This window comes from Spinacia oleracea, chromosome 1 (assembly GCF_020520425.1).
Source record: "Spinacia oleracea cultivar Varoflay chromosome 1, BTI_SOV_V1, whole genome shotgun sequence".
NCBI lineage: Eukaryota > Viridiplantae > Streptophyta > Magnoliopsida > Caryophyllales > Amaranthaceae > Spinacia > Spinacia oleracea.
The window spans coordinates 21,140,510-21,167,284 of record NC_079487.1 but is presented as its reverse complement, the minus strand read 5'-3'; the positions used below and the strand labels follow the sequence as shown (position 1 = coordinate 21,167,284).

At 37.6% G+C, this 26,775-nt stretch overlaps 1 protein-coding gene across 1 annotated transcript; it reads right to left on the bottom strand.

The window, feature by feature from the left end:
• Positions 1-520: 520 nt before the first annotated feature.
• LOC110793218 (uncharacterized) lies at positions 521-26,775 on the bottom strand. The gene is given in 21 exon segments (XM_056835147.1): positions 521-945; positions 948-970; positions 1,209-1,310; positions 1,392-1,484; positions 7,712-7,953; positions 9,296-9,482; positions 12,435-12,653; positions 15,646-15,845; positions 17,023-17,344; positions 18,197-18,552; positions 21,405-21,472; positions 21,475-21,503; positions 21,655-21,770; positions 22,036-22,152; positions 22,335-22,433; positions 23,311-23,385; positions 23,465-23,564; positions 24,104-24,352; positions 24,453-24,492; positions 26,245-26,329; positions 26,423-26,775. Coding segments are annotated over 21 exon segments (3,261 nt in total). The 5' UTR covers positions 26,555-26,775; the 3' UTR covers positions 521-538.

Below are 26,775 nucleotides of genomic sequence, written 5' to 3'. Positions count from 1 at the left end.
TGTCCAAGGAAATACACCTGCAAAGGGCAGACTCATAGAAACTTAATAAAGATCATGATATTTCAATTTAAAAGGTCAAAAAATGGCCCACTTCCCTCTCTTCACATCAGTTAAAGCCCAGGTTTTAATGGTGTGATGCCATAATTTATTTTTATAAAATGGGTTTCAATAAAATTAATAAAATTCTTTTAATTGCAAAAAAAAAATGGGTTTTCCGGTGAGGCACTGTATCTATGTTGTTGTTATTTGAAGAAGAGTGGAGAAATTCTAAAAGTTGCTAGATGCAACGGAATAAATGTAAGCCATTGATATCTACGGCTAACCAGATAGCAACACTTGCACAAATACTATTTGAACAAGGTTACTTAATTAGTAAATGATGGCCTGCATTGGAATGATAGGTGAAATTATCATATTTTTAAACAGAAATTGCTAAAAGGCATTTCACTTCATCCTGAATGACACCGTACAACAAATAGAAGACGGAAAATTTTAAAAAGCATAAGTTCGATAATTGCAGATGCTCCAAAAGAACAATTTAGGGCTGATACTCTAATAGCTTGAACAACAGTATCCTTGTACACCAAAGTGAAAGAGAACAAAAGGAACATACACTTAAGCGTGTTAGCTCCCCATGGTTTGCAAGTCGCAAGGCCAAGCCCCTCAATTCATGACTCTTCAAAGATCCGTTTACAGAACCAGCAGCAGCTAACCGCTTAAGAGCTTCACGGGCAATCTCGGATTGTGCCGTTGCATCTGCAGCATCAATAAGATCCAAGAACTGTTTTGCAAATTTGGCTATTCCTTGAACTGCATGTACAATATTTTCTTTCTTAGCAGCTACATTCAACAGGTTTGTCAAATCCAACCCTGAAGTTTCTTTCCCTATATCCCTGCTGTTGCTCATTGTCAAAAGACACTGAAGAGCTCTTTTCAAATCATTTCCTGCATGGCCAGATCAAACTCCAACCTGCAAAAGAAAAGATATAATCACAGATTAAAGTACCAAAGATCGTTATGTATTCTAGAAATGTTGGAGCATCAACTTATAGTCCAAACATTGCCTGCATTCCATGCATTTAAAACAAGCATCATATAGACATCACACTATCATTTTCATTCACTACAAATCACAAAGACCAGTCAGAAGCAAAAGTAGCACTTCGTTGAAATGATCATCTTATATATAGCATTTAGCATAAGCTCACCTCTTAGATATTCCAGGCAAATGAAGAGCTTCAGCAGCATAACCCATTCCGAGCATAAATTCAGCCAAGTCATCATGATGCTCTCTGCCAAGTCTAGTAGCCCTGAGAGTGCAGAAGTAAAATGGACCACCTCAATAAGCACATACATTCCGGTAACATGGGAATTTTGAAGAATAACATTACCATTTAACTGCACTGACAACATCCCCATAGGCAGCAAGACAGCGGCAACGAATACCAGGATGACTAACAGATAAGGCATGGGACCGCATATACCTGGAAGCGTATTCCAGCAGATCATAAAAATGAAAACTCTAATTTACAGGACCAACTCGAAACAGAAGTGTCAACGCATGATTTCACAGTGTCAACGTAAATTTTGAAAGGAGGACAGAAGAAGAAAGCGCTCAAAGATTTAGCTTCTTGCTGAAAGGCCAAAGTCGTATCACCTAATCAAAAATAACCTAAGTCAACTAGCTAGGTAGCAAAGGGAAACAGGCGTTCTTTCTACTATTATTTAATATCTAGACTATTGGGAAACAAGAGTTTGGTTGATGGTTACTAAGACTACGGCGACAATTAAACAATTAAGAATCAAGGTATTAAAGAATCTAAGGCATAGGTTCACCAACAAATAACAATCCAGGACAATGAATAATCGCGATAATCAACAAAGTAATTAATTAGACTAGCATGCTCTCTCGAATCGATACTAATCATAGACTTAGAATTAACGGGCTCTCGCTACGTATTAACTCTAATTCCACCTATTGACACAAGCCTAAACATCAATTTGCATCTCTCGAATCTTAATTTGATATTGCATAACTACCACAATTAAACCTGCGCAAATCTAATTGTATAGTGAAATAAACCAATCAATAGGAATCAATTACAATGCCAACAATCACAACTATTCAATATCCCTTCATATTAATCATGGATCCCCAAACCCTAGAAAATACATTACTCAAGCATATTAACAATAAACAAAGAAATTAGCATGATTGAAAACATAATTAAAGCAAGACAAAGAATTGATATAAGAAATAATACCTAATTGAAGAACAATGGAATTTGAAAGCTTGAATTTTTATTGAATAATTAAACTAAGTGTTTGCATAAATTTAGAGAGAATTTAACTAAGGAAAATAAAACTAAGGGTTTTTAACACTAGAATAAGGTGTCCAACTAAAATAACTAAGGGTTATATTTATAGTTTTCCCATAAACATAAGGAAACCGGAAGAAAACCGCGAAAAAAAAGGCCCTGGGCTGTCATCGCCCGGTCGGGCAGTCTTCCGCCTGTTGGGCGCAGGTCTGCCCGCCGGGCGGAGGGAGACATTCTGGAAATCATCGGCACGCGCCCGGTCGGGCGACGTTCGCCCGTCGGGCAGTCATTCGCCCGCCGAGCGCGCGTACAAACTGCACGATACTCTATCTTTAAAACGCCATATCTCCTTCGTTATTCGTCGGAATTAGGCGAGTGACCACTCGTTGGAAAGCTATTGAAGTCTAGAATCCAACCCAATTGGAATCACTTCATTTGGAGTTGTAGAACGTAAGTTATGATCAAAAGAGTAGATGAGTGTTGGTTTTCTACTTCTATCACTATCCGCTTTGCTCGAAAACTCTTCCAACTCAACGTGTGTGCTCTCGAACGTACATAATCTCTTGTATTGATTCAAATGAGTAGGAAATGCAAAAAAATATGCTAATTCCTACAATGATGAACCTGAAACTACAAACACACTACAAGGAGCACATTAGTACTAAAAATCGCTCCGAAGAGCTCATTTGAGATCAAAAAGTACTAAGGGACGGGGGTAAAAACACTATAAAATATGAACATATCAAACTCCCCCAAGCTAGATCTTTGCTTGTCCCTAAGCAAAGAAATCATCTAAATCAACTTCACCCCAAACACATCTTAAAACAATGGATACAATTCAAGGTAAAATCCAACAAGCATGCATCAATGTCAACCAATCAAATCCATAGAACCGCTAATCCACCTTAACAATCGTCACGCAAAGCGAACCACAAATGCACAATGGAATTCAAGACTAGTGCTCACACACTCGTCACTCATTTATGTGGCGGATAAAATATGTACCCGTTCGCTCTCCTCCCAACATATAAGTGAACAATGCCCTCCCAAACTCACAACACTCGTGTGTCTAGAAAAACATACATCCAACCTAATAGTCGACTCGGAATGTGTCATGTCATAACTTGCATTGATAAACAACTATTTTCACATAAGTACGACTCTATGCACAAAGGTCGGAAGGTCTTCAAAGCTTGTAATGTTAGGCTTAGGTAAGGGTGCGGTAAATTTGAATAAAATGTGAGCTTAAAGCCTTGGCTTTGGGGAGCATAAATCCTAAATACAACCATGATCAACCAATATAATGACCACAACTCTCCCACTCAACACATGATGAAACAACAAACACCAACACCATACTTTCTTGCCTTTTTCACAATTATAATCAATCACTCATGAGGATATGAATTTGCAAAACTTGATTGAAACAACACTTTGAACTTTTTCTGAGAGTAATAGATTTTTTTTCTTTTCTTTATTTTTCAATCTCTCTTTTTCTTTTTCTTTTTTTTTCTTTTGGAAACCTTCACATTTTCTATTCTTCTCACCTCTTTCACTTCTTCATTATTTATGTTTCTCAAACAATACACATGGCAAGAAGAACTCCTTTTTCAACACTTACTTTGTGCTCAAAATGTAGCACACTACAACTCCCTCACCTCACTACTATTAGCTCCCCCAAGCTAGGCTTGGGACTAGTAACCAATGGAGTTTTCACGGGCTTGTAATGTGGCTAGTCACCGAATAAAGGGCACAAGCAACAACATGGGTAGAAAAGGAGGGAACAAATGTATCATTTCATCTGAAGGCTACCTAAATAGAAAAATGCCTTCGTCCTCCACAATGTGCATGTATATGAGTCATAAAACACTACTAACAGTTGCAAACCAATACTCAAAATCAACGACACACCAGGAAGCTATCACACATTCCTAACCAAGTCAACTAGCCAAGCACCAAGTCCACAAATAGTTGGTCAGAGTTGACTCAAGTTATGGCATCAAAGCAATCGGATATCAAATCATGGCTAACACATCTACATTGCTCATTATCAAATACCAAGAATCAAAACAACTTTCAAGGGGCACAAGGAAGCATGATTTTGTATTCATCGGAACGTATTTTTGTTTTTTTTTCAAAAGCGATAAACTACTCTAGAAAGCAATAACACATACCTCCCCCAAGCCAAACTCAGCAATGTCCTCAGTGTTTGAAGGAGTGGAGATCGAGGGTCGCAATCTTCATTGAACCCCTCCGGCTCCAACTCTTATGTGACTCCCTCAAAGCGATTGATTAGTAAATAACCAACCAACGAGCGCAGAAGCTTGTCATGCGCACTCGCACATCTTTCTTCCAATAAGACATGCACGATAATCAAAAGCAACATTTGCATAAAGTCCGAATGAGCTCTATGCCAGTAAGGAGTAGGATGCCTAAAGGAAGAAGAATAAAAAGAAAAAACAATAATAAAAGAAGAATAAGAAAAGGAAGGAAAAGAGAAAGTAAGCATACTCTCCTTATGGAAGTTGTTTTCGCGGACTATTGATTCTTCAACCTCAATGATCAATGAAATAACTCTCTCTGTATTTCGGAATTCATGGTGGACAAGCTCTTCACCATATAGAGCTCTCTGCAAAGCATCCACCTCTTCTTTGTAAGTACTATAAGTACCTGCAAAAGATTCACAAAGAGGAACATACTCTATTGGGTCATTGGGCTTTTGATTTTCGTGGGGAGGAGGAAGATCCTCAAGCAAAGGTTTTATGGGGAAAGAGAAGGGGAGTGAGACGGTGTAAACGGGGCTAAGATTAACCCTTCCTGGACTTGGAATATGAGGGGTAGGGGTTGGCACAACAACAAGGGTTTTATCAACTTCAACTTCCTCATGGACTTCCTCTATAACATATGACTTTTCAGTTTCAACAAATCCTTCATCCATTGATCCAACAGTCACATCATCATCCTCCAACTCATCCTCAACCTCTGTTATAAGTTTCTCCCACTCTTGGTTGCCTATGGGTTCACTCAGTTGACCCCCATCCCCAACACAACTCGAATCATTATTTTCAATAATTTCTTGAACTTTTCTAAATCTCTCAAGAGTAGTCTTACTAGCTTTAATAATGTCATTAGTAGTCTCTTGAGATCTAGTACACTGAATCTCAATCTCAGAGTTTAATCTTCTTAATTCCTCTAAGAAGCTATCTCTACTTTCTGATTCGGGTTGAACAGGATTGGGCAAGGGTTCACAATAATACACGGGAGAAGCAACAGTAGAATCATGAGACAAAACATTGATATCCATGCAAGGGTTAGATAAGCCATTCAAATATGCATGATTGTCATAAACATTAGAATGCACCTCATTATAACAAGTATTCAAGGGAGAGGGGGTAGAAACATGTAGATTATGCTCATAATTTGGATTAGCACATGGAACATGAATGACCATTTCACGCTCATACGAATCCCTTGCAAACCACATATAGTAATTCCACATATCATCCAAAGATGAGGCTCGAAAATCACCATTAAATCTACTTTCTATCACATTCATTGTATACTCATTTAAACCACCATAAGCAAAACCACAAGAATCCCAAAGATTAAGATTTTGGTAACCAATAAAATCATTTAGCCTGTCGAAATACACCCAAAAAGGCTCATTTACAAATTGAGGGAAAGAATAATAATCCATTTTTTTAGGGTAAAAAAAGTAAAAAAATAAATAAAAATAAACTAAAGAAAATAAAATATATACATGGTCTCAAAGAACTGGAAGTTCTATGAGACTCAAGAAAATAATCTAGATCATAAAATTAATAGCAGAAAATTAAACCGTTTCCCCGGCAACGGCGCCGAAATTTGACAGGCTCTAATAAAAAATAACCTAAGTCCACTAGCTAGGTAGCAAGGGAAGTCAGGATCGAATCCACATGGGAACAGGCGTTCTTTCTACTATTAATTAATTAATCTAGACTATTGGGAAACAAGAGTTTGGTTAATGGTTACTAAGACTACGGCGACAATTAAACAATTAAGAATCAAGGTATTAAAGAATCTAGGGCATAGGTTCACCAACAAATAACAATCCAGGACAATAAATAATCGCGATAATCAACAAAGTAATTAATTAGACTAGCATGCTCTCTCGAATCGATACTAATCATAGACTTAGAATTAACGGGCTCTCGCTACGTATTAACTCTAATTCCACATATTGACACAAGCCTAAACATCAAATTGCATCTCTCAAATCTTAATTTGATATTGCATAACTACCACAATTAAACCTGCGCAAATCTAATTGTATAGTGAAATAAAGCAATCAATAGGAATCAATTACAATGTCAACAATCACAACTATTCAATATCCCTTCATATTAATCATGGATCCCCAAACCCTAGAAAATACATTACTCAAGCATATTAACAATAAACAAAGCAATTAGCATGATTGAAAACATTATTAAAGCAAGACAAAGAATTGAAATAAGAAATAATACCTAATTGAAGAACAATGGAATTTGAAAGCTTGAATTTTTATTGAATAATTAAACTAAGTGTTTGCATAAATTTAGAGAGAATTTAACTAAGGAAAATAAAACTAAGGGTTTATAACACTAGAATAAGGTGTCCAACTAAAATAACTAAGGGTTATATTTATAGTTTGCCCATAAACATAAGGAAACCGGAAGAAAACCGCGAAAAAAAAGGCCCATGGTTGTCGTCGCCCGGTCGGGCAGCCTTCCTCCCGTCGGGCGACCAACTCGTAACCCGCCTGTTGGGCGCAGGTCTGCCCGCCGGGCGGAGGGAGACATTCTGGAAATCATCGGCACGCGCCCGGTCGGGCGACGTTCGCCCGTCGGGCAGTCATTCGCCCGCCGAGCGCGCGTACAAACTGCACGATACTCTATCTTTAAAACGCCATATCTCCTTCGTTATTCGTCGGAATTAGGCGAGTGACCACTCGTTGGAAAGCTATTGAAGTCTAGAATCCAACCCAATTGGAATCACTTCATTTGGAGTTGTAGAACGTAAGTTATGATCAAAAGAGTAGATGAGTGTCGGTTTTCTACTTCTATCACTATCCGCTTTGCTCGAAAACTCTTCCAACTCAATGTGTGTGCTCTCGAACGTACATAATCTCTTGTATTGATTCAAATGAGTAGGAAATGCACAAAAATAGGCTAATTCCTACAATGATGAACCTGAAACTACAAACACACTACAAGGAGCACATTAGTACTAAAAATCGCTCCGAAGAGCTCATTTGAGATCAAAAAGTACTAAGGGACGGGGGTAAAAACACTATAAAATATGAACATATCACTTGCAACCACACATGATTTCACAATTCTACTACAATTAAGATGTGGACATGTGGTTGGTACCTGTCAATCAGCCAGAGTACTCCATCTCTAACTCCCACAACCACAAGTGGACCAATTGGTCGTTTCTGCTCCGTAAGAAAGCGAGTTACCGCAACAGCAACACCGCCACCACCAACAGCAATGTCATTAGCTCTTCTATCTTCCGGCATCCCTGAATCATCCCCATCAATTTTCGACAGTTTTGGCAATGTTAAGTAAGGTGGCACAGAAGGAACATGCAGAAATGAAGCTAATCTCACGACCTGCAATTATGTTTCACCCATCACTAATTTGTTATTCATACAAGTTTTAGCAGTCACTACAACATGCTTAGAAAATTGTATCAAAAAATCAACCAAATAACAAAAAATCTTGCAACATATACTCTCTCAAAAAGGACAATGTAATCCTAAAAGGCTGCCAATACTTTGTTATCTGTACAACAAACCTGCAAGATATTTTTCTGGAGATGAGCAGTTGAACTGATAACAGTTAACACACCAATAGCAAAGCTCAACCAATAATACTGCATGGACCTCAGGACCTATGCTTATTGATTATTGTCACAGACAGCGAAAATTAATTGGTTCTAAAAGATGCCATCAGAACACTAAAGTTCTGTATAACAAACTGGATAGTCAACATAGAAATTATCCCTTTTATTAGCTAGGTTAACTACTAGCTATTATTAGCTAGGTATACTAGCTAGTGATCATTATAGCTCTTCACTTCTTCAGGAATGCAACTTAAAAAAGACTTCTCATAGCACAGATAGTTGAACTAGAAATTATTACCTAGTCAGAACACTAATTAATATTCAAAAAATCTAGTGATATGTAAGCATAAACAAGGACATGCAAATTAAGAATTCACGAGATAGAATTATTATAACAGGAACTAAAAATTTCAAGATCTTTGCAATAATTTATGAGTGTATCTTGGTAACTTCAAATAAAAATTCCTTTTCATCGATATCTAGCACCTATGCGAGTGAATCAGAAGTTCCAACCCAGAAGCAAGGTAAGGAGGGGTCAGTGCAGGCAGCCTTGCATTACAGAAAAGGATGTTTATACTAGAACTTTTATTAGAAATGCAACAACTATGTCACTATGTGCTAGTTCACAATTAATAAGAAGACAATATGATGAACTTTTTTATTTAGTCCATTTTAAATGAAAACTAAACAGAGAATTCGGCTCCATTGCAAATTTACTATATTATATCAAATTACCAAAACACTTCCGTAATAGTGGGTAATAAGACAATAAAGTTAATCGCAATTATCCATTATGTCAAACACACCTTTCTGATGAATTCAATTATGAAAACTGGGCCTGTACTAAATTAGATGATAGTTGGAGAAATTGTAAGCAGTTTACCAACCAAGCTACTCCCGTCCGATTGATGTTTTTGGTCACTTTTATTTTTATTTTTTTTAAATCAATCATTTACAAGTCTAGGTACAGATAATGTTCAAATTATCTCATCACCTGTAGGAATATCGAAGATCATCCTTTTAACTAGTTTCTTCGCTCCAAAAACAACTAATTTACTATCCAATGGTGGGGCAATTAGGAGCATACACAGTTGAAGAAAACAGTATACCTGTAATATTGGTGGTCTAAGAGATATTCTTTCATTTGTATCAGCTTTTGGACCATCAACTGAAATGAGAGCTAATTCACCATGTTCAGCAACAGCTCTAGCTTGTACCTCTTTCAGTCTCAGTTCTTCCTTCATCCTCTTTGTCTCTAGATCAATTGGAGCAACTCCAGCATCCACAAAAACAACCCTGACAGACGGAGGTAAAGTTAAAATTCTTAAAAGTTACCCTGATATAATGTAAAAGTTATCTATTTTTTACTGATAAAAAATTTCTCTTTAATAAAATTATCCCTTCAAAATGACTAATAATGTACAAAGGTCACCATGTAACCCTTTAAAATGTTTATCCATTAAAAAAAAAATCATAATATAAGAAGTTGATCAAAACATGTTAAAAGTTAGCAAAAAGTGTGTAAAAGTTACCCCGATGTACAATAAATTTATTGTACACCAAGCACGTGCAAAACCTTTTGCTTGCCTATAGTGTAAACTATTGACCTGCTAAAGATAGCCGTTGGTATTGGAAGAAAGTTTGTGAAGTGGAAGAGAGATTGAAGATATGTTATACATTCATGGATATTAGTCAACTAAATGCCTATTCTGTTAAATTCATCTATCAGAAACTCAAGGGCTCAAATGAGGTGGCTCATTGGTCTAAGTATGTGTGGAATAGATTTTCGGTCCCAAAGCACAAGTTCTTTGTTTGGTTGCCTATCTTGCAAAGGCTACAAACACGGGAACGTTTGGTAAAGATAGGAGTGAGTAACACAACTGATTGTCTTCTGTGTGCTGATGCTGTTGAAACTCACCAACACTTACTATTTGGATGCAGTTTCACTGTTTCAGCAAACTGTGTAAGGAACATGGATTCAGAATAGGAGCAAGGGGTCTGCTTTTTAGAAGAAGGTTTTTATAGCAGCTGTGGCAGCTTTGGTTTACACAATTTGGAGCAACAAAAATTCTTCCTTGTGGTTGCTGAAAATTGAGACAGAGAGTTAAGAATACTGTAATCAAAATAGAATCATACATATTCTACCTAGAGAAATCTCTAGGATAGATAAAGAGTGGTTTTTTTAGTTTGTAATTAGTTTTGGAGGGTCTGGAAGGTGTGTGTTTTTTGAGGAGTTGTTTTGTTTCTTCTTGCTTTATTAGTGGCCCATCCTAGATGGTATACTCTTAGCACTAAGGACTCAGTTCTGTATTTCTTGTTTGATGAGCTTATACAATTCTAATAATAAAAAATTAAAAAATAACCTTAATTACCAATATATAGATACCGACATATTGACGTTAGGCAATAGTATGTTTATTATCATGTTACCTAATTTTCTAATCACCCCACAAACCTCGAACTGAAAACAAGAATTATAACATGAAATTGGTACAATTGTGGTTTAATTGAACAAATTAGGTAGCGAATTTCGAATCTGTATCCAAACTCATACTAGGAAATCAGGTAATAGCGTTTATGATTATCAGAGAAAGATGAGAATGAGAGACTTGCTAAGTGGTGGGAACAACCCCCTTCCCTCCCACCCCCCCTGCAACCTATCATCGTGTTGCCAGAAAGAAACTCCTTATGTTCCAAATACAGTTCTCGTATTACACATTAGCAGTAATTAAAAGAATGCATTACACTTCTAATAACCAATTAGTAAAGGAGCCTATTTTTTATATAAAAGTACATATAAAATGTTATTGCCTTTTTAACATAGAAACTCCTTTCCATAACATCTCAATATTAGAAACTTTCTTTAAGGGAAAACAAGTATAATGAAGTGACTATCTTCACTCGTGAGTAAAGTGTCAAGCTTTGATAAAAAAAAAAACAACCTGACCAGGGATGGAGGTGGGCACAATTTGATTGATTTGCACAACACCACAACTTGCTAGAGCGGTTATCATATGAGTATGACTTATGTAAGTATTTGGCAGCTATGGATACTAAAAGTCATACCCACCAAGGGTAGTGAGTAAGTGGTGGATTTGAAATCATACTTCCTAGCCTGCTTGATCCACAACTACTTCATAATTTTATAAAACATTACTCCCAAGTGGGTATAGGCAAGCAATAGAAAGGTAGTGGATATCCACATTGTTGGTAGAGCGGGTGTGGATATAGGTTTAACGCTTGAGTAGGTGTGGATGTTTGATATGAACCGCCATGGGTGTAGGTAGGTGGTGGGTACGGGGAAGGGGGTATCTACCCGCTCTGCCAGTTTGCCATCCATTGTCCCAGATTAGAAGGCAATAAGGAATTCCAAGTTGAAGTTATGATCTAGTGAAAGATATAGTGATAAGCTTAAAAGTTGGAAACATGTATTATGTACATACCAAGAGCAATATACAAAACCAAAGTACAGATAAAGCAACATTATAGTAAGTTGCTCTATCAAAAAACAAAAATGAAAAAAGCAGTATTCTACATTTCCACCATTAATTTACAAAAATATGCATGTTCGAATAGAATGTGAAGTGACATTAATACTTACTTAAAAAGGTACTCTAATAAGAATATCCCTTTAATATTTATATCGGTACAGATGTTTGTGTATACAACCTCCAGATTTTTTAAGTTGCGCCAATTTCTCTTTTCTTGGTCAAATATTGTGAAATTTTACCGTATTTATCTACAAATATATATAAAAAATTATTATTACGTGGAATCTTGTTAAATCAATCACAATATATTTCCTCCATTTAGAAATAGTTACACCATTTTGACTTTCACGTGCCAATGCACAACTTTGACCATTAATATCTTTCATTATGTATTAGTAAAAATATTTTATTTTTTCTGATATTTTGAAAAAGTAGACATTGGGACTAATCCAACAACATGTTTATATGATAAATTAATTTTTATACATTTGTGAAAAGAGAGTTAAAGTTAATATATGAATAGTGCAAAAAGTCAAAATGGTGCAACTATTGCTAAACGAAGGGAGTATAATTCAAGATACAAATTTTCTTTTAAAAAAAATAAAACTATATCAATGGTCAAATGTGTGCGTTGGAGACCTTGAAACACAAAATAAACAATGCAACTAAAAAAAGAGGTAAAGAAGAAAAAAGAAGAGTTTATTTTAAATCATAACTATTGGTGTTGAACAAGATAGCTGCAGATTAAGTAGCTTACTCGATAGTAGTTGGAGTAGCAACAAATAGCTGTCTACGATGCCAAACAGCGCTAGTTGCATAAGGAATTGCAACATCTCCCAAGTATCTATACTGAGGACGCAAGGAAGATATCACAATATATTTCTGATAGGCAAACGCACAATACTCAGCAGTTTGGTCCCAAGCTGTCCACTCTGGCTGTGGGAGAAGACTGCCTACAGGTTGAAAAGTTTCCCAGCTGCAGGCAAAAACTTGATCAGATAAACATTGAAAAGATAAAGCAAGCTAACATGACCAAAAAATAAGAAAGTGAACAGCATATCAAAAAGGGAAAGGACGCTGAATTTGCAGATAGGGTGTGACCAAACTGAAGCAAATGAGATAAAAATAAGACCACAAGCAGCTGCAAATGAGAATTCCTACAGATAAACAATCACCAGATAATCTCGCATTATTCACCTAAGCACTGAAGAACCATGTCTCCCTCAGAAAAGAATAATGGATGAACTTGAATGAACCTCAAGCGGTAGAAATTTAAAACATACAGGTCTACATCAACCAGCACTGAAAAGGAAATGAAAGGGACGCAGAAGAAAATCAACTTACACAATCTGCTCTGGAAGCCCATGTTCTCAGGGTAAACATGAGATTTTATGCCATATCAATTCCAAACTTACACAAGACCTTACTTAACTGGCTAAATATGCACAACGTCCTTCATTTGTGTTGAGGACCAGTATCCAAGATCTCACGACTAAGCAAAGCTCCCTAATATACCCAATAATCTGCTCTGTCTCAACAAGAAGTTCGGGAGGTAATACAAACTTCATGACATGTTCTGAAGCCTGAGCTCTATAAATTTAATCTCAACAGCTCCGCGCACTTCTCAAAACAGATTTATACAAAGTTTTCCCATAGGTACTTTTTCGTGAAACTCAATGAAAGCTTCAAGGATGAAGACTATCTTGGAAAAGAAAAAGACTCGCCCGTTTAAGTTTTTCAGTTTGTACAACAGCATCTATAAATGCAAATAGACTAAGATCCTTATTTCCCCATTCTCCCTCTTTAGAAGCTAAGGTCACAAAAAGGGATCCATCATTAAAGACAGGATTGTCTATACATATTTCTACCCTACACGCGGATCCTTTCAATTGGATCCTGCCGCTACCTAAATCAAACCGTCCATTCATTCTAAACTATGAAGTATATACCAAAATTGCTGAAAGAATTAAATGTCGGAAGACTTGGAACAAATTAATCTTGACATTATCTATAATCAATTCACTGAAAGCACTCCCAATTTTCTCTTCGATAAAAGCCTTCACCAAATCTAAAGCATACTCTTCGCAGTAATTGAGTTGCAAAGTGCCTACAATCACAAGTCCCCCAGACCATCTTTAGGTGAAAAGTCTTTAACAAACCCCAAAGTGCCCCATATATGGAGGGGATATCAGGGACATATCCTTGCACCTTGATAGTCCAAGTAATGGTTCTTAAGGAATCTTTGTGATAAGTTTTAGGGTTTTATTGAATCATCTTGGTTTAGTATGAATATAGTACTGAATATGCTTCTGTTCGCAACATAATGAATAACACTTAGTATTTTAATAACCAACATATAACCAATGATGCTTTGCTCTTTACCGCTAAATAATAAGACACCTCCTATAGAACCACCTAAGTATTAAGCTTATCCTGTCAAGGTCAAAGATTGTGTATCTTCCTTCACATCCAGAATACAAACCTTCTTCCCCAAAACTCTAGCCCACTGTCCAAATTTCTACGAACCGTGAACCGAAAAGGCGAATTATAACATGAAGTGGCACATATTTGGCCTAACTTAGCAAATTAAGTAGTGAACTGCGACCCCATACCCAATCGGATACTAGCGAATCAGGCAACTACGTACCTTCAAACATAGTAGGCGACATCTAATAATTCCAGCTGAGATGCCTATACCTAAAGAACAGTTAACCGCAACTAATACCAACCGACTTTCAACCTCCCAAACTAAGGACTTTAAGCTTACTGATCTATTCATAGTAAGTTACACCAAGAAGACAAAATGCTCTCTTTACAAATGAAAAATAGCACGAAAGCATGCCAATCACGATGGACATCCAAAGGCAGTGGAAAAAGCACCCAACACAAAAAATAACAAAGAGGCTAGAAAAAATTACACAATATCATAGTGCCTCAAACTCACAAGATACTACGATCATTACACTTCATTCAAAGCACCGACACCATTATGTACTTGATCTATCAGAAACCATCCCATATCCCCTGCAAATTTTCACAAAGAAGGAGCACAACCAAGGCTTCCAAATTATCTGCTCCATAAAGCCTCACATGAGGAAATTTTCTTCACATTTGGTATAACCATCCAGAGACGAGGCTTTAGTTTTCCGAATAGCCACTGAACCCTATGTTACCAACAGAGTTTATCCTATAAAACACAGACGTGTACACAAACCCTTAACCATAGCCTTCAAGTTCCAAATAAAATTGGAAACAGGGTCATCTTTGGCGTTCAATAATAGAAGAGTAAGAATTGGCATGTCACAATCTTCGATCAAGATTATCAAAGTATTGAAGAAAGCATAAGAATCTATGAGCCCACACCAAGAAGCCACATTAACCAACTCCCTATCTTGTGCTGGCTCAAAAAAACTAGTTCTGGCCGTCCAAGAACTATGAAACAGAAGCTTAAAAGAAGATAAGTGATAACTGACAAGCCAGGAAAAAGAATAAAAAGTGAGTGATCCTCTACCCAAGAATCCTTCTAAAACCCACATTGGTCCCAGCACTACTTAAAAGTCTGAGACTTGACCAAGGGAAGATTCAAAGAACATACCTCAAAGACGAACTATCATGGTCTCAGACGAACAAAACTTAATGGTAGAGCATGCAAGCCCTAGAATAACACGAAAACAAATGAAAGTCCATGCCCCTTTATCCATTTGATTCGGGTTACAACGACTAATACTACACAAAGAAACATGCCAGGTTAGGAGATAATAACATAAATTCCTAGTGATTGCAGTCTCAACTTCTCTGCATGTAATGAGTTATATTCAATAGAACTTTGTACATAACAACTACATTCAGCTAGAATAAGTTATAGGTATAGCGCAGCACCTATCAGTAGATATCCAAAATTAGCACCTAGTTTATAAATTTTACATAATACAAGATACACTGTGCCAAGCAGAAACAGAATGGCTCACCTATATAGCTGAAAATTTTGGGTAGATAAAAGACCAGAACCGACACCGCCATCAAATGTGTTAAATGATGATGCACCCGAGCCAAATCCCGACAACGGCATTGACTGAATTGTTGAAATTGCAGTAGCTGCAACAGCACTAACACGGCGAGAAGTTCGATACGCAACGCCAAGGAGTGAACCACCATGCAAACCGATAACCTGGTTGAAAAACCATTGCAATTACATAAGCTATGCCGCCTATACAGAATAGGCTGGATAGTTCTCCTAATGTCAGCTATACAAACCATACATAGAAAGTTACAGGTAGTCTGAATTGAAGAATGCTTCATCAGTACCAAAATGGAAAACCTATTTATGCACAACCACAATCATATAGAAGATAGTAAGAAGTAAGTTTACTGCTTGAAATCCCAAGACCTTGTTCTAGTGGGCATTGTCATTTTAAGGTGATTACCATCATTCACCAATCTACCACTAACACCATTTAAGAAAATACGCGGCAAAGCCTGTTCCATGTGTTCTCCACGTACGAGTCAAGAAGCACCTCCCAACTTCCCAGAATGAAAATAAGAAAAAACCATACCCAGGGAGGATTTCTCCCTGACATTCTGCACCTCCAAAACTCAATGACCTCACTGCTCCAAAATTCCTCTGACCCATGCAGCATAACCTCAATTCTAGCCACTACCCTGCAAAGAATCACCAACCAGAAACACATTGAAATCACTCTCCAAAGGCACATAGAAGAGTCTGCAAAACAGAAGTTTCTATCCCATATGGATACATCAATATATTACTCTTCTGCAATGGAGGAACAACCTGAATTGAGATAAATCCCCCACAATTCATGGCACCCACACCTACCACTCAGAACAAACACACCCATTCATAAACTGCTTTCTTAAACGGGAAAGTTTTTACCTCCTCTGCCATCCATCTCCTCATCATCCCAAACAGGTGGGCAACTTCAATTCAACATTTCGACTTTATAATCCTACATATAACTCCATTGACGTGAAAGGGTCACCTTAGAATCAAACACGGCTTCTAATAATGGTGAATAAAACAATAGAACCTTATTGTAGAAAGGGAAAAAAATGAAAGAAAAGGTTAAAAAGTTCCATTAACTGCATGCATGATGTGGTTTCTTTTTCTACAATTTTCTTACAGAACCAGTTCCTTATTCTCACTTACCAATAGGACAATTAATGTCATCAACTGAAATCAGGGTGCGTTATGCGAAAACTACAAATGAAATTCTGAAGTAATCTACTCAAATTTGAGTAGGCATGTGAGCGTGTGCGAAACACATTTTAGCATGTCAAATGGTAGAATATAAAGGCACTGATTATCAGAGAGTGAATATAGAGCATACCGGTTCACTCCTTTCACCAATCGATCTCATCAATATGTTAGATGTCCCATCATCCAGTACAATACGAACTTGAACAGAGGCAGAAGAAGCCGCACTAGCTGCAGCAGCCGCAGCTGCTGCTGCTGCTTCCTTGGCTTTTCTAGATGAACCCCCCTTTGGAATTATGGGTACTCGTGGAACCACAGCAGATTCTAATATTGCAAATCTATCACGACAGGTATCCCATGCCAAGAGTCTTGCGCTGCCTGAATCAACAATGGACCAGTCGCTGACCTTGTATATAGAAAAGTATGGGATATCGGGCCACACCACAGCAAGATACCTACATTGAGTGATTGAACCATAAGTAAGATAAAGTACAGAATATAAAATTCTGGTGGATGACAAAATAAGATGGAACAGTTCAGATAATATAGAGATCTCTCTGTCCCTATATGATAGCTTAGGTGTTAAATATAGTCTCTTGTGATCATATGGAGAAAAAAATCCTGATGTAAGAAAAAAAATTATGCTTTGCATACCTAATGAAAAACAGTTTGATAAACATTTTTGTATCAAACTGTAATCTGATGCAAACGAGTTCTAGACCCAAACATACTAGCAAAACAGATGGTGATCTTTGGGGGGGGGAGGACAGTGTTATCCTCCAGCCTCTTTGTCCAAAATTATAATACTTCATCACTATGCCACAACTTTTTATGTGCATATTACAACATATTGTTTATATCTAATAACTCCAAAAAAAAAAACTTGGGGCCTGGGGCCAACCGACCCAGCTTAAGATCCGCCCCTGGAAAAACTATTAATCAATACCGTCCAAAACTTTATCAAATAAACCCACCAGCATCAAATACCATTTTGAAAAGCATCTGTACAAAACCAATCTCTTTATTTCCAGCACCTTTTATAGCCATCAGCACTTGGAGAAACAAAAAGAGTCGAACGAGAACTTTCAAAGACCGGACAAAGAGTATCATCCTGGAGTTGAACAGAGTATGCGATGTACACTACATGAGAAATGATTTTGGCACACCCACTGTGGGAACACAGTTTCCTGTGCTCTCCTCACATAGAGGTGCACCAAAAATCAACATATTGGTGTGCCAAAATCAGTTTCCACACTAAATACATGGAGTTAAGCTAGCTGAAATCGAGACACATACTAGACACTTACTTTCCTGAACTGCTTAGAGAAAGAACTGAATATGAATCATGTGGAACAGGTGTACTAATGTGCTTTTTTATCTGTTTGACCTGCAATGCTTCTGAGTCCACCTTAGACCTAGCTGATTCGGTCAACGGGCCGTTGCTACCCAAAGATGAGTTTGCTGTATTAGACAACTGAAAGGTCAATAATTTGAGTTCTCTTTCAACTACATATACAGAAGAATGCTCTCGACTTCCAAGAGTTGATGGTAGAGCAACCACAGGTGGAAGTGCTCGAAAATCAAACTCGCTGATAATTACACCAATATTTGTTCCTGTAGCAACCAAATGCGGCTGTAAAGGATGTGCAACCATACAGTAAACCTGCAGTAGCAAGTGATAATTTCACAATTTAGTCTCGTCACCTTACACAGTAGATCTCAGTAAACTTCAAAAAACCATATTAACAAAAGACCAGTAAAAAAAATTTAAAAGAAAAAGACATGTGCCACTATAAGCTCGGCAAAGATATTACCTTAACGAGCTTCATGATCTCTGCTTCAGAAGCAGCGTGATAACACATTTCTCTATGGTAAAATACACATTTAAAAAAGAAACGAAAAGGTCTAAAGGGTTTCTATCTAAGTTGCTATCAATTTATCAATACCATATCCTGCATGCCAGCATCTAATTAAGAATCCTTTGGGAACTACACTATTACACAGTCACTATACCTACCACTACTAACCGCCAACACTCTACAGCAGTTCAAAACTTATACTGCCATCAATCCTTGAATCCATGTCAAAAAAAGATCATTTCAGACAATGCAAAAAACATGTCAATGCTAACAAATCCAATTTTACAAAAGCTTACTGATTAATAACTAATTAGAAATAGTTACCCCTACTCCCTACCAATAATGAATCAAATTACGCATTAACGCATTGACATTTAAATTTTAACAGAAGCATGTTGAACATTTCAGATTGAAGACAAACCACAAAAGGGCATTTGGTTGGAGGTTTTCAGAGAAGGGAAAGGGAATTCTCTTTTACCCCATCTAGATTTTAGCTAACTATTATCTTGGTTCCCTTCTTTGCTTTGGTTAAATGGGTGCACCTCAAATGCCCTTTTTAAGATTCCCCTACCCCACTTGGGACTTACAATTTGTTTTGATAGAATAATAAAAGGGAAAAGAAGGGGAGGCGGAGCTCCACTTTCCCTCCAAAACTCTCCATTTTTGAGGGATGATGTTTATCAGAAAAAACGGAGGAAAATGGATTTCTCCATCTCCTTCTGCCAAACCCTTATCCAAACAAGAGAACATGTTTCCTCCCTTTCCTTTTCCTTCCTTCTCTCCGTTTCCTCTTATCAGACAATGTGTTAGATTTCCTCAAGTTGGTTTTTAGCTTTAACTCTCAAGTGATGAAAATCACCAACCACAACCAGGTTCGTCAACACCGCCACTCTCTTTTGCTAGACACTACAACCCTCCACCATCCTATCAACTGACCTCTGCCACAATGGACCCAAGTTTGACAAATTACCAGCCTCAACATCTCTCCCTTCCAATATGCCATAATATCAGCCCAACCCCATTTAATCCTAACCCCAACACAGCCCTCTCCGGCAACCTAAAACCACTTCTCTCTTGACTAAAGACACCGAAAACATCTACCCGAACCAAAACAATGAGAACTCATTTCAAATAACAGTTCTATCCATTCCAAACCCAAATCCACCACCACTCCTTCACCCTCTCTATTTTCAGAAGCTTTAATACTCTGTACTTCGCAAATTCAAATTCCAAAGCAGATCAAAAGAGATAGAGGAAGACAAGGTGGGTCTTTCAGGAAAAGTTTAAAAGTACACTTAAAGAGAGATACGACTTACGAGTAGATCCAAAAATCTCATGAGAAAAATAACAAAAACCAAACAAGTAGGAGAAACAAATCCCCCAACAGCCCTGGATTTCAGTTTAAATTCGTCCATCAATTCAGCAAAGCTCCAAATTTGAGTCTCAATAAAAAAGTTGACGTCCAAAAGATGGGTGCCAAGTTTGGCTGCTTCAAGGGCGGAGAAGGAGACGGTGGTCTATACTGATTTGAGGATGTGACAGTTGTGGACGATGGAGGATGGAAGTGGGAGGAGGGTGGATGACCGAGTAACTGAAGAGGGTGCAATAGACAAATAGAGAAATTACAGATTAGAGTACTTTCCCTTGTAGTTTTAAGAAGAAAAACTATGTTTAAAGGAACGAGATATAATTCCCTGTTGAAACTAAACAAACTAATCAAATTTACTTTCTTTATTTCTTTCCCTCTTCTTTGACAGAGTTAACAGGCCTCTAAATTGTGTCTCCTGTTTTTTTACATTTCTAATTCTTGGCAGGGATTTAGGGAAGACAACCTTTCCTTCCCATGCCACTAGGAAACTAGTATACCAATTTGAACAGCATGAAAGCTTAAATCTTTGTTGAAAACTTTAAATATATGTCAGAAATCAAAATGTTCTTCCATAGGTCACACGGTAAAAAGAAAATAAACATATGGTGGTTCCAGAAAGGCAAAACAAGAGTTCAAACATGTGTTAACCACAATTGGGATCTATCAGATCAAATAACTTTCAATTATATCACCATTTACCAATAAGTATTACTCTGTACTATCTCAATCACTCTCTTACTACAAGGAGCAATACTTTTTTTGAAGTGTTGATCCTGTTTGGGATTTTTAACAATAAGCTTACCTGAGGTCTCTCTGTTGAACAGACTAATTCTTCAAAGTGAATCACTTGAGTGAAAATGTAGCCTACGAACTAAGCATTATCTCCACAGAAAGCTCAAGACTTGAATCCAACCATAGCCTAGGGCCCTAGAACATATCAAAGTATTATCCATATGACTACGTTCAAGCGCTATAAGATCAGGAGCCTTTTCCAAAGGAGATATTATCAGAGGCTAGAATTTTCCCAGGTCCACTAACTTGAGAAACCGTTAGCTTCGGGATTAACTGCTTTAAGATTTCATGCTGCAGCGTTACTAAACAAAATAAATAGAAAGATCACCGTGCTCAAAATAAAAACTCAAATGCAGACCAAAAAAGAAAAAAACAAATCATAAAAAAACCTAAACAATAAACTAACATGGACCAAAATTATCAAGCCTCCCGCAATTATTACTTCAGAAGTTCAGACTTACTAAATACACCAAAAAGAACTTGCAAGGTACATACCCGGAGCTTTTTGCTAGGTGCAAGAGCTTGTGGAGGTAAAAGGGAGGAAAGTTCGCATAACGGCCTTGCAGGACTGAATAAGTTGGATGTTCAATGGCCCTGTCAAAAGGCCAACGATCACCATGTAAGAAAGAGTGCCAGTCACTTCTTATCACGGCAAAAATAATATATAAACAACTTCCTAGAGCACTTTCAAACATAGCATAGAAGAAGTGAATGTCAGGGAAAAATGGTAGTGCAGATGCAGTACCATATATGTGAATCCTTCACACAGGTTAATATGTCGAGGTTCGGAGCGCGAGGATGGGACCAGGATGCCACACTATGGCAAGACATCTTAGGAACTGGCTTTATACGCCGCATCTCCTGAGAAAGAAGACAGATCATGTGAGAGCGCAAATATAGGACATCATTCATTAGGAAAACAATTTCTCTCGTCTATACTGACTATACAGCAGACATTTCAATTTAAAGTAAAAATTCCAAAATCTTGTCCCACTGTCATGAGATCATATATCAACATTTGCAATCAACTTCATGTACTACTATACTACTCGAGGTTTAAACAGAAATTACACAACAGTAAGCATTAAACTGCCAAGAAGAAAACCCTGCAGCATTCATAACCTACCTTGAATGAGATTGTATCCCATATAGCCAGTGTTTTATCAGCACCAATGGTGATAAGATGGGGTGCACCACCAGAAATTCTTGATAATTCTACAGCCACAACCCCACCATCATGTGCCTTCAAAAATACCAAGAAACGTAAACAAATTTCAGAAGGTTCACAAAAATAATAGGAAATGATGACAGGCTTGCAAGGTTTCAAATTTAACTCCAGATGAAAGTAGCCAATAAGAAGCATACGTCATCATGAAATTACCAAATTCGATTATAAGATCAAAAGAAAGAGAACAGAACAGCTACCTTTAGACTAAGTTTAGGTACAAGCTCTCGTGAATCATGACCATGATCAGCACTCCAAAGTATTAGTAAACCATCACTTCCACCTGAGACCAGCAATGCCTATAATCAAGTACAAAAGTGATGAAATCAATATACAATACTGACAACGTAGCCCCCAACCACACAAGGTCCACGTATATAACTATATAGTCATATAGAGAGATAAGCCACATAATGCCACAGGACTCTGATAATATCCATTGCATTATACAAACATGGTGTTCTAATGTATAATAGCAGGTTTCAATATGACAAACACAATCTAGCACCTCTTGTCCTGTAGTCATATCCAAGAACAATGGAACACATGCGCTTCAGAGCCAGCAAGTCCCTTCACACTTGGCATAAATCAAAATAGACAGCTGACACATTATCCCCTCAGTTCCTAAAAAAATTTCACACTTGCTTTAAATGGATGTCCGAGAAACTTTCCACACTTGCCTTTCAACTTAACTTTTTCTTTCTTTTCTCTCTCTAAACACCATTTTCAGTCTTCACGCCAAACCCAAGGGTAAAGTCCATGTAGGGGACAGACTAGAGTTTCCATAACTAGCTCAACCGTTATGGTTTAAAAAGTTGAATGAGAAACCATGTGGCCCATGCATAAAGCATGCAGATGTTTCATGGAGAGGTTGGTGTGAAGTATCGAATAAAACAGCAACTGAAGGAAATGATACTTCATACCACAGTAAAACAAAGTGTACAAAGGTCTACACCAATTTAGCGTTATCAGCAGAAACTCAAACATAGGGGACAAAGAGAAATTTCTATGAAGAAACTGATGAGAATTATTTGACCCTCCCATGATACACCCTACCAGATTCAGGCTGTTTACCTCCACCAAACAGCAGAGGATATATTAGATAACAACAAATTAGCTTTGACAAATCCACCAGTAGTCAGTCTTTTAACTGTATACAAATTCTAGCAAGGGTACCTCGCCTGAAGAAGCCATGAAGGTCATCAAACAATTTATAGCTCCTTTGTGGCCTCCAGTGTACCTTCGAGCAAGCTGTAGCGAAGCATCAGACACTCTATGAAACAAAATATCAAAACTCAACAAGAACCAGAGAAGTTTCAGACAGTCCGACCTTCCAAGTTATCATCGAAAGAACTCTTATTACACCATCTGATCCACCAAAAGCAACTAGTGGACCTTCACCTGCAGTGGATCTATACAGGAACTCCATACTGCAAATCCATATTTAAACACGAGTATATGCAACAGCCACCCTAGTATTCAATCTCACATCAGAAGTCAAAACCCCTTTCATACTTTTTCATTGATTTTTTCTCTTGGATAGTAAAGCAGGGAAGCAATGACCATAAACAAAGACCATGTATAACTTGCCAAGTAACATGTTCAGCATGTCAAACAGCACAGTTGAGGGCCTACAGGTACGGTTGAGGGCCTCCAGCCTGGCTCAGGCACTCTAAAGCATTAATGTTTCAAAATTCAAAAGACTGGAATCCTACTTTTCTTCTTTCACGTAATATCATGACGCATTCATATCAAAAAAACAGTGCCTTATATATGAATGACTACTTTAGTTATACAGTTGTGCACCGTGTTTTACCTAAACGCACACCTCCTAGTGTCCTATTCAGGCATCACTGTTCATTTATTCTTCCCCTCAATCCCCCATGTCTTCAAAAACACTGGCGGACTGCCAATATCTTGTGTATATATACAAGAACGCAAATACATTTAGAGATTCTAGTAGCATTACCACATTAGAGATCTATTATCAAGTTCATGCTTGGGAACATCACGACCACGCATTGTTACCAAGTCCAAAAATATAGCTTTATTCTCACAACAGATGACCAGAAAATGTCTTCCTTTTGTTGCTGGTGCAAGAGGACTTAAAAGGGAAGTGACATTACTAACTGCTGATGGAGCCTCAGCGGCAGCTGCTCGATTACGCCAAAGTTGCCAAAACCGTACATCATCATCATAAAAGTTGACTTGCTTAACACTTCAACAAAAAACAGCCATACAAAATTAAAACTTTGTACGGCGGAATGGTAGGAACTATAAACAAACAATTGCAAGGAAAGCAAGCAAGAACTCCTCACCTCCCTCCTCGTATGGCTTCAGTAGGCTTCCCTCTAGACTCTAACAAAAGCATAAAGTTGTCATTGACATTCAAATAGTATCAGCAAAGGCTAATCAGAACATAGCAGTGCAAGAACGATCACATTGCTAATAAATCAAAAATGTTATAAACTCAATTGTATAACCTTATTTTACTTTCTTACTAGTTAATAATTGCTAAGCAGCTACCCATGAGTATATTATCTTTGAGAAAAAAGCAAGTAAATATGACACCAGATATCACATCATAAGAACTACCACTAGCACCACTGACTCAATGAGCGCACCAAATATACAGGACTTAATTCCCTTAGTTTGTGATTAGAGGAGATCAGATGTAGGCTCTTGCAAAGATGAGTCAGCTCGGCCAGCACTAAGGCTTGCCTAGGTCAAATCTCAACTTGATGTGGCTAATCCATAAAATATTCCATGCTGGCCCTGATCTGTTCATCTGCTGAACTAAATCTTAAATATCCTTATATAGGTACTCCAATTATTCAGCATTCATCTAGTGCACTTTCAAGAATTTCACACTTTTTCTTACAATTTTATCTTCCTGAAACAACTTCTACTCTAGCACCCAGTAAAAAAAAAGGTGGGGCAGGGGCACTCGGGGGGCCAATCTAAGCCAGAGCTCATATGTGTGTGTAGTGTGTCTAAACCAAGGCTCGATCGAAATCTCACCAGATTACTCAGTTTCTAGCAAATTCTAAGGACAAGCTAAGCCAGAGCTCATATGTGTGTGTAGTGTGTCTAAACCAAGGCTCGATCAAAATCTCACCAGATTACTCAGTTTCTAACAAATTCTAAGGACAAGCTATCCGTTATGAATCTAGTTATATATACTCAGTTTTACCATCATCCTAATCACATGCAGATATGATCTGGTTGCATAAGGATGTAGGCTCTTTATACAGTACTTGCTTCTGAACAAGTCAATTGAACCGACTTCCCTCCATCACAATTGGAGTTCACATGCTCTTCCAAAACATTTCATTTCGGCTAAGAAAGCTATTAAGGATTCAAGGGGAAAGCCCTTACATAAGATTCCCATATAAACAACACTCGGTCTAGTAGTAGGCCTAACCTTTCGAAAGAAGGCAAGGCGTCATTTTGTTATGTCCTTGTGTGTCCTTGGTTACCAAACTTAGGTTGCCCATAACTGGAATTAGTAGGTTTATTCCATAACAGCCAACAATCTGCTTTATGGCTTAAAAAGGAAAAATGAAGTACTTGGAAGCCAGAAGGGTGGATACAAATTCGCTCATCTAAACAAAATAAATCACATCTAAAACAGTGCACACCAACAAAAATGATGTAACGATTAAAAAAAAAAAAGGATGAGCCACAGTATTTTGTCTTGCCGAATCAACTATTAACATCAAAATTGAGGAAATCAGCGATCATCGTAGTCTTGAGAGCCCTGGAGCAAAGCATAAAATTTTGTATGTGCAATTCAAATCTTCTTGTCACTATCTCAATATTCCTACATCTCAATTCAGAAGTGAAGTAAGAATCGAGAGTGTTTATCACTATGTCATGAATTCATGATCATACAAGATGGTTTGACGAAGGTCGAATGCCTGTACTTGCACAATAGTCCTACATCGGTGTTTGTTTGTACATGTATTCACTACATATGAAAAACATTGAGTTCAAATGAAAGCTTCCTTAGTTTATCTCATGATCATACAACAAAAGCAACAACAGCATTCTGTAATTGGATAAATTCCATTTGCTATATAATTGAACACAAGATCGTTCGACATTTACCAGATTCGCCCTCAGCAAGCTTCTCCAACTTGGCACCAACAAGACGCCTTTCATCAACTCCACCAGCTTTTAGCTCATAAATAACCTAAATCAAAACCAACCAAAAAAAATTCAATTCCATTCATAGCATCATTTTCAAAATTCAAGGGCAAGGCAACGAATAAGAGATATTATAGACCTGGCGATGTTCCCAATTCCAAACGGAGACATGATCAGAGGCATCAGAGGTGACTAGCCATGGATGAGTTGGATGAACTTGAATTTTGACAATCTTCTCATTCGTCGGCCGAAATGCCCGTAACCGCAGCATTTCGCTTGCTCCCTCTTTCTCTCTCTATAATCAGAGGTTAGATTACGGGAAAAGGTTGAAGATGATGGACTATTTGTGAGAGTTGAAGATGATCATCGAATTTTACATGGATGATTGTAAGGTACATCCTTTTGAAATGTGGTATGCTACTTTCTTGCATGGTGCGATAGAATACGGCTGCGAACAAGTTCAGAGAGTTTTTGTTAGTTTCACAGAGTTTC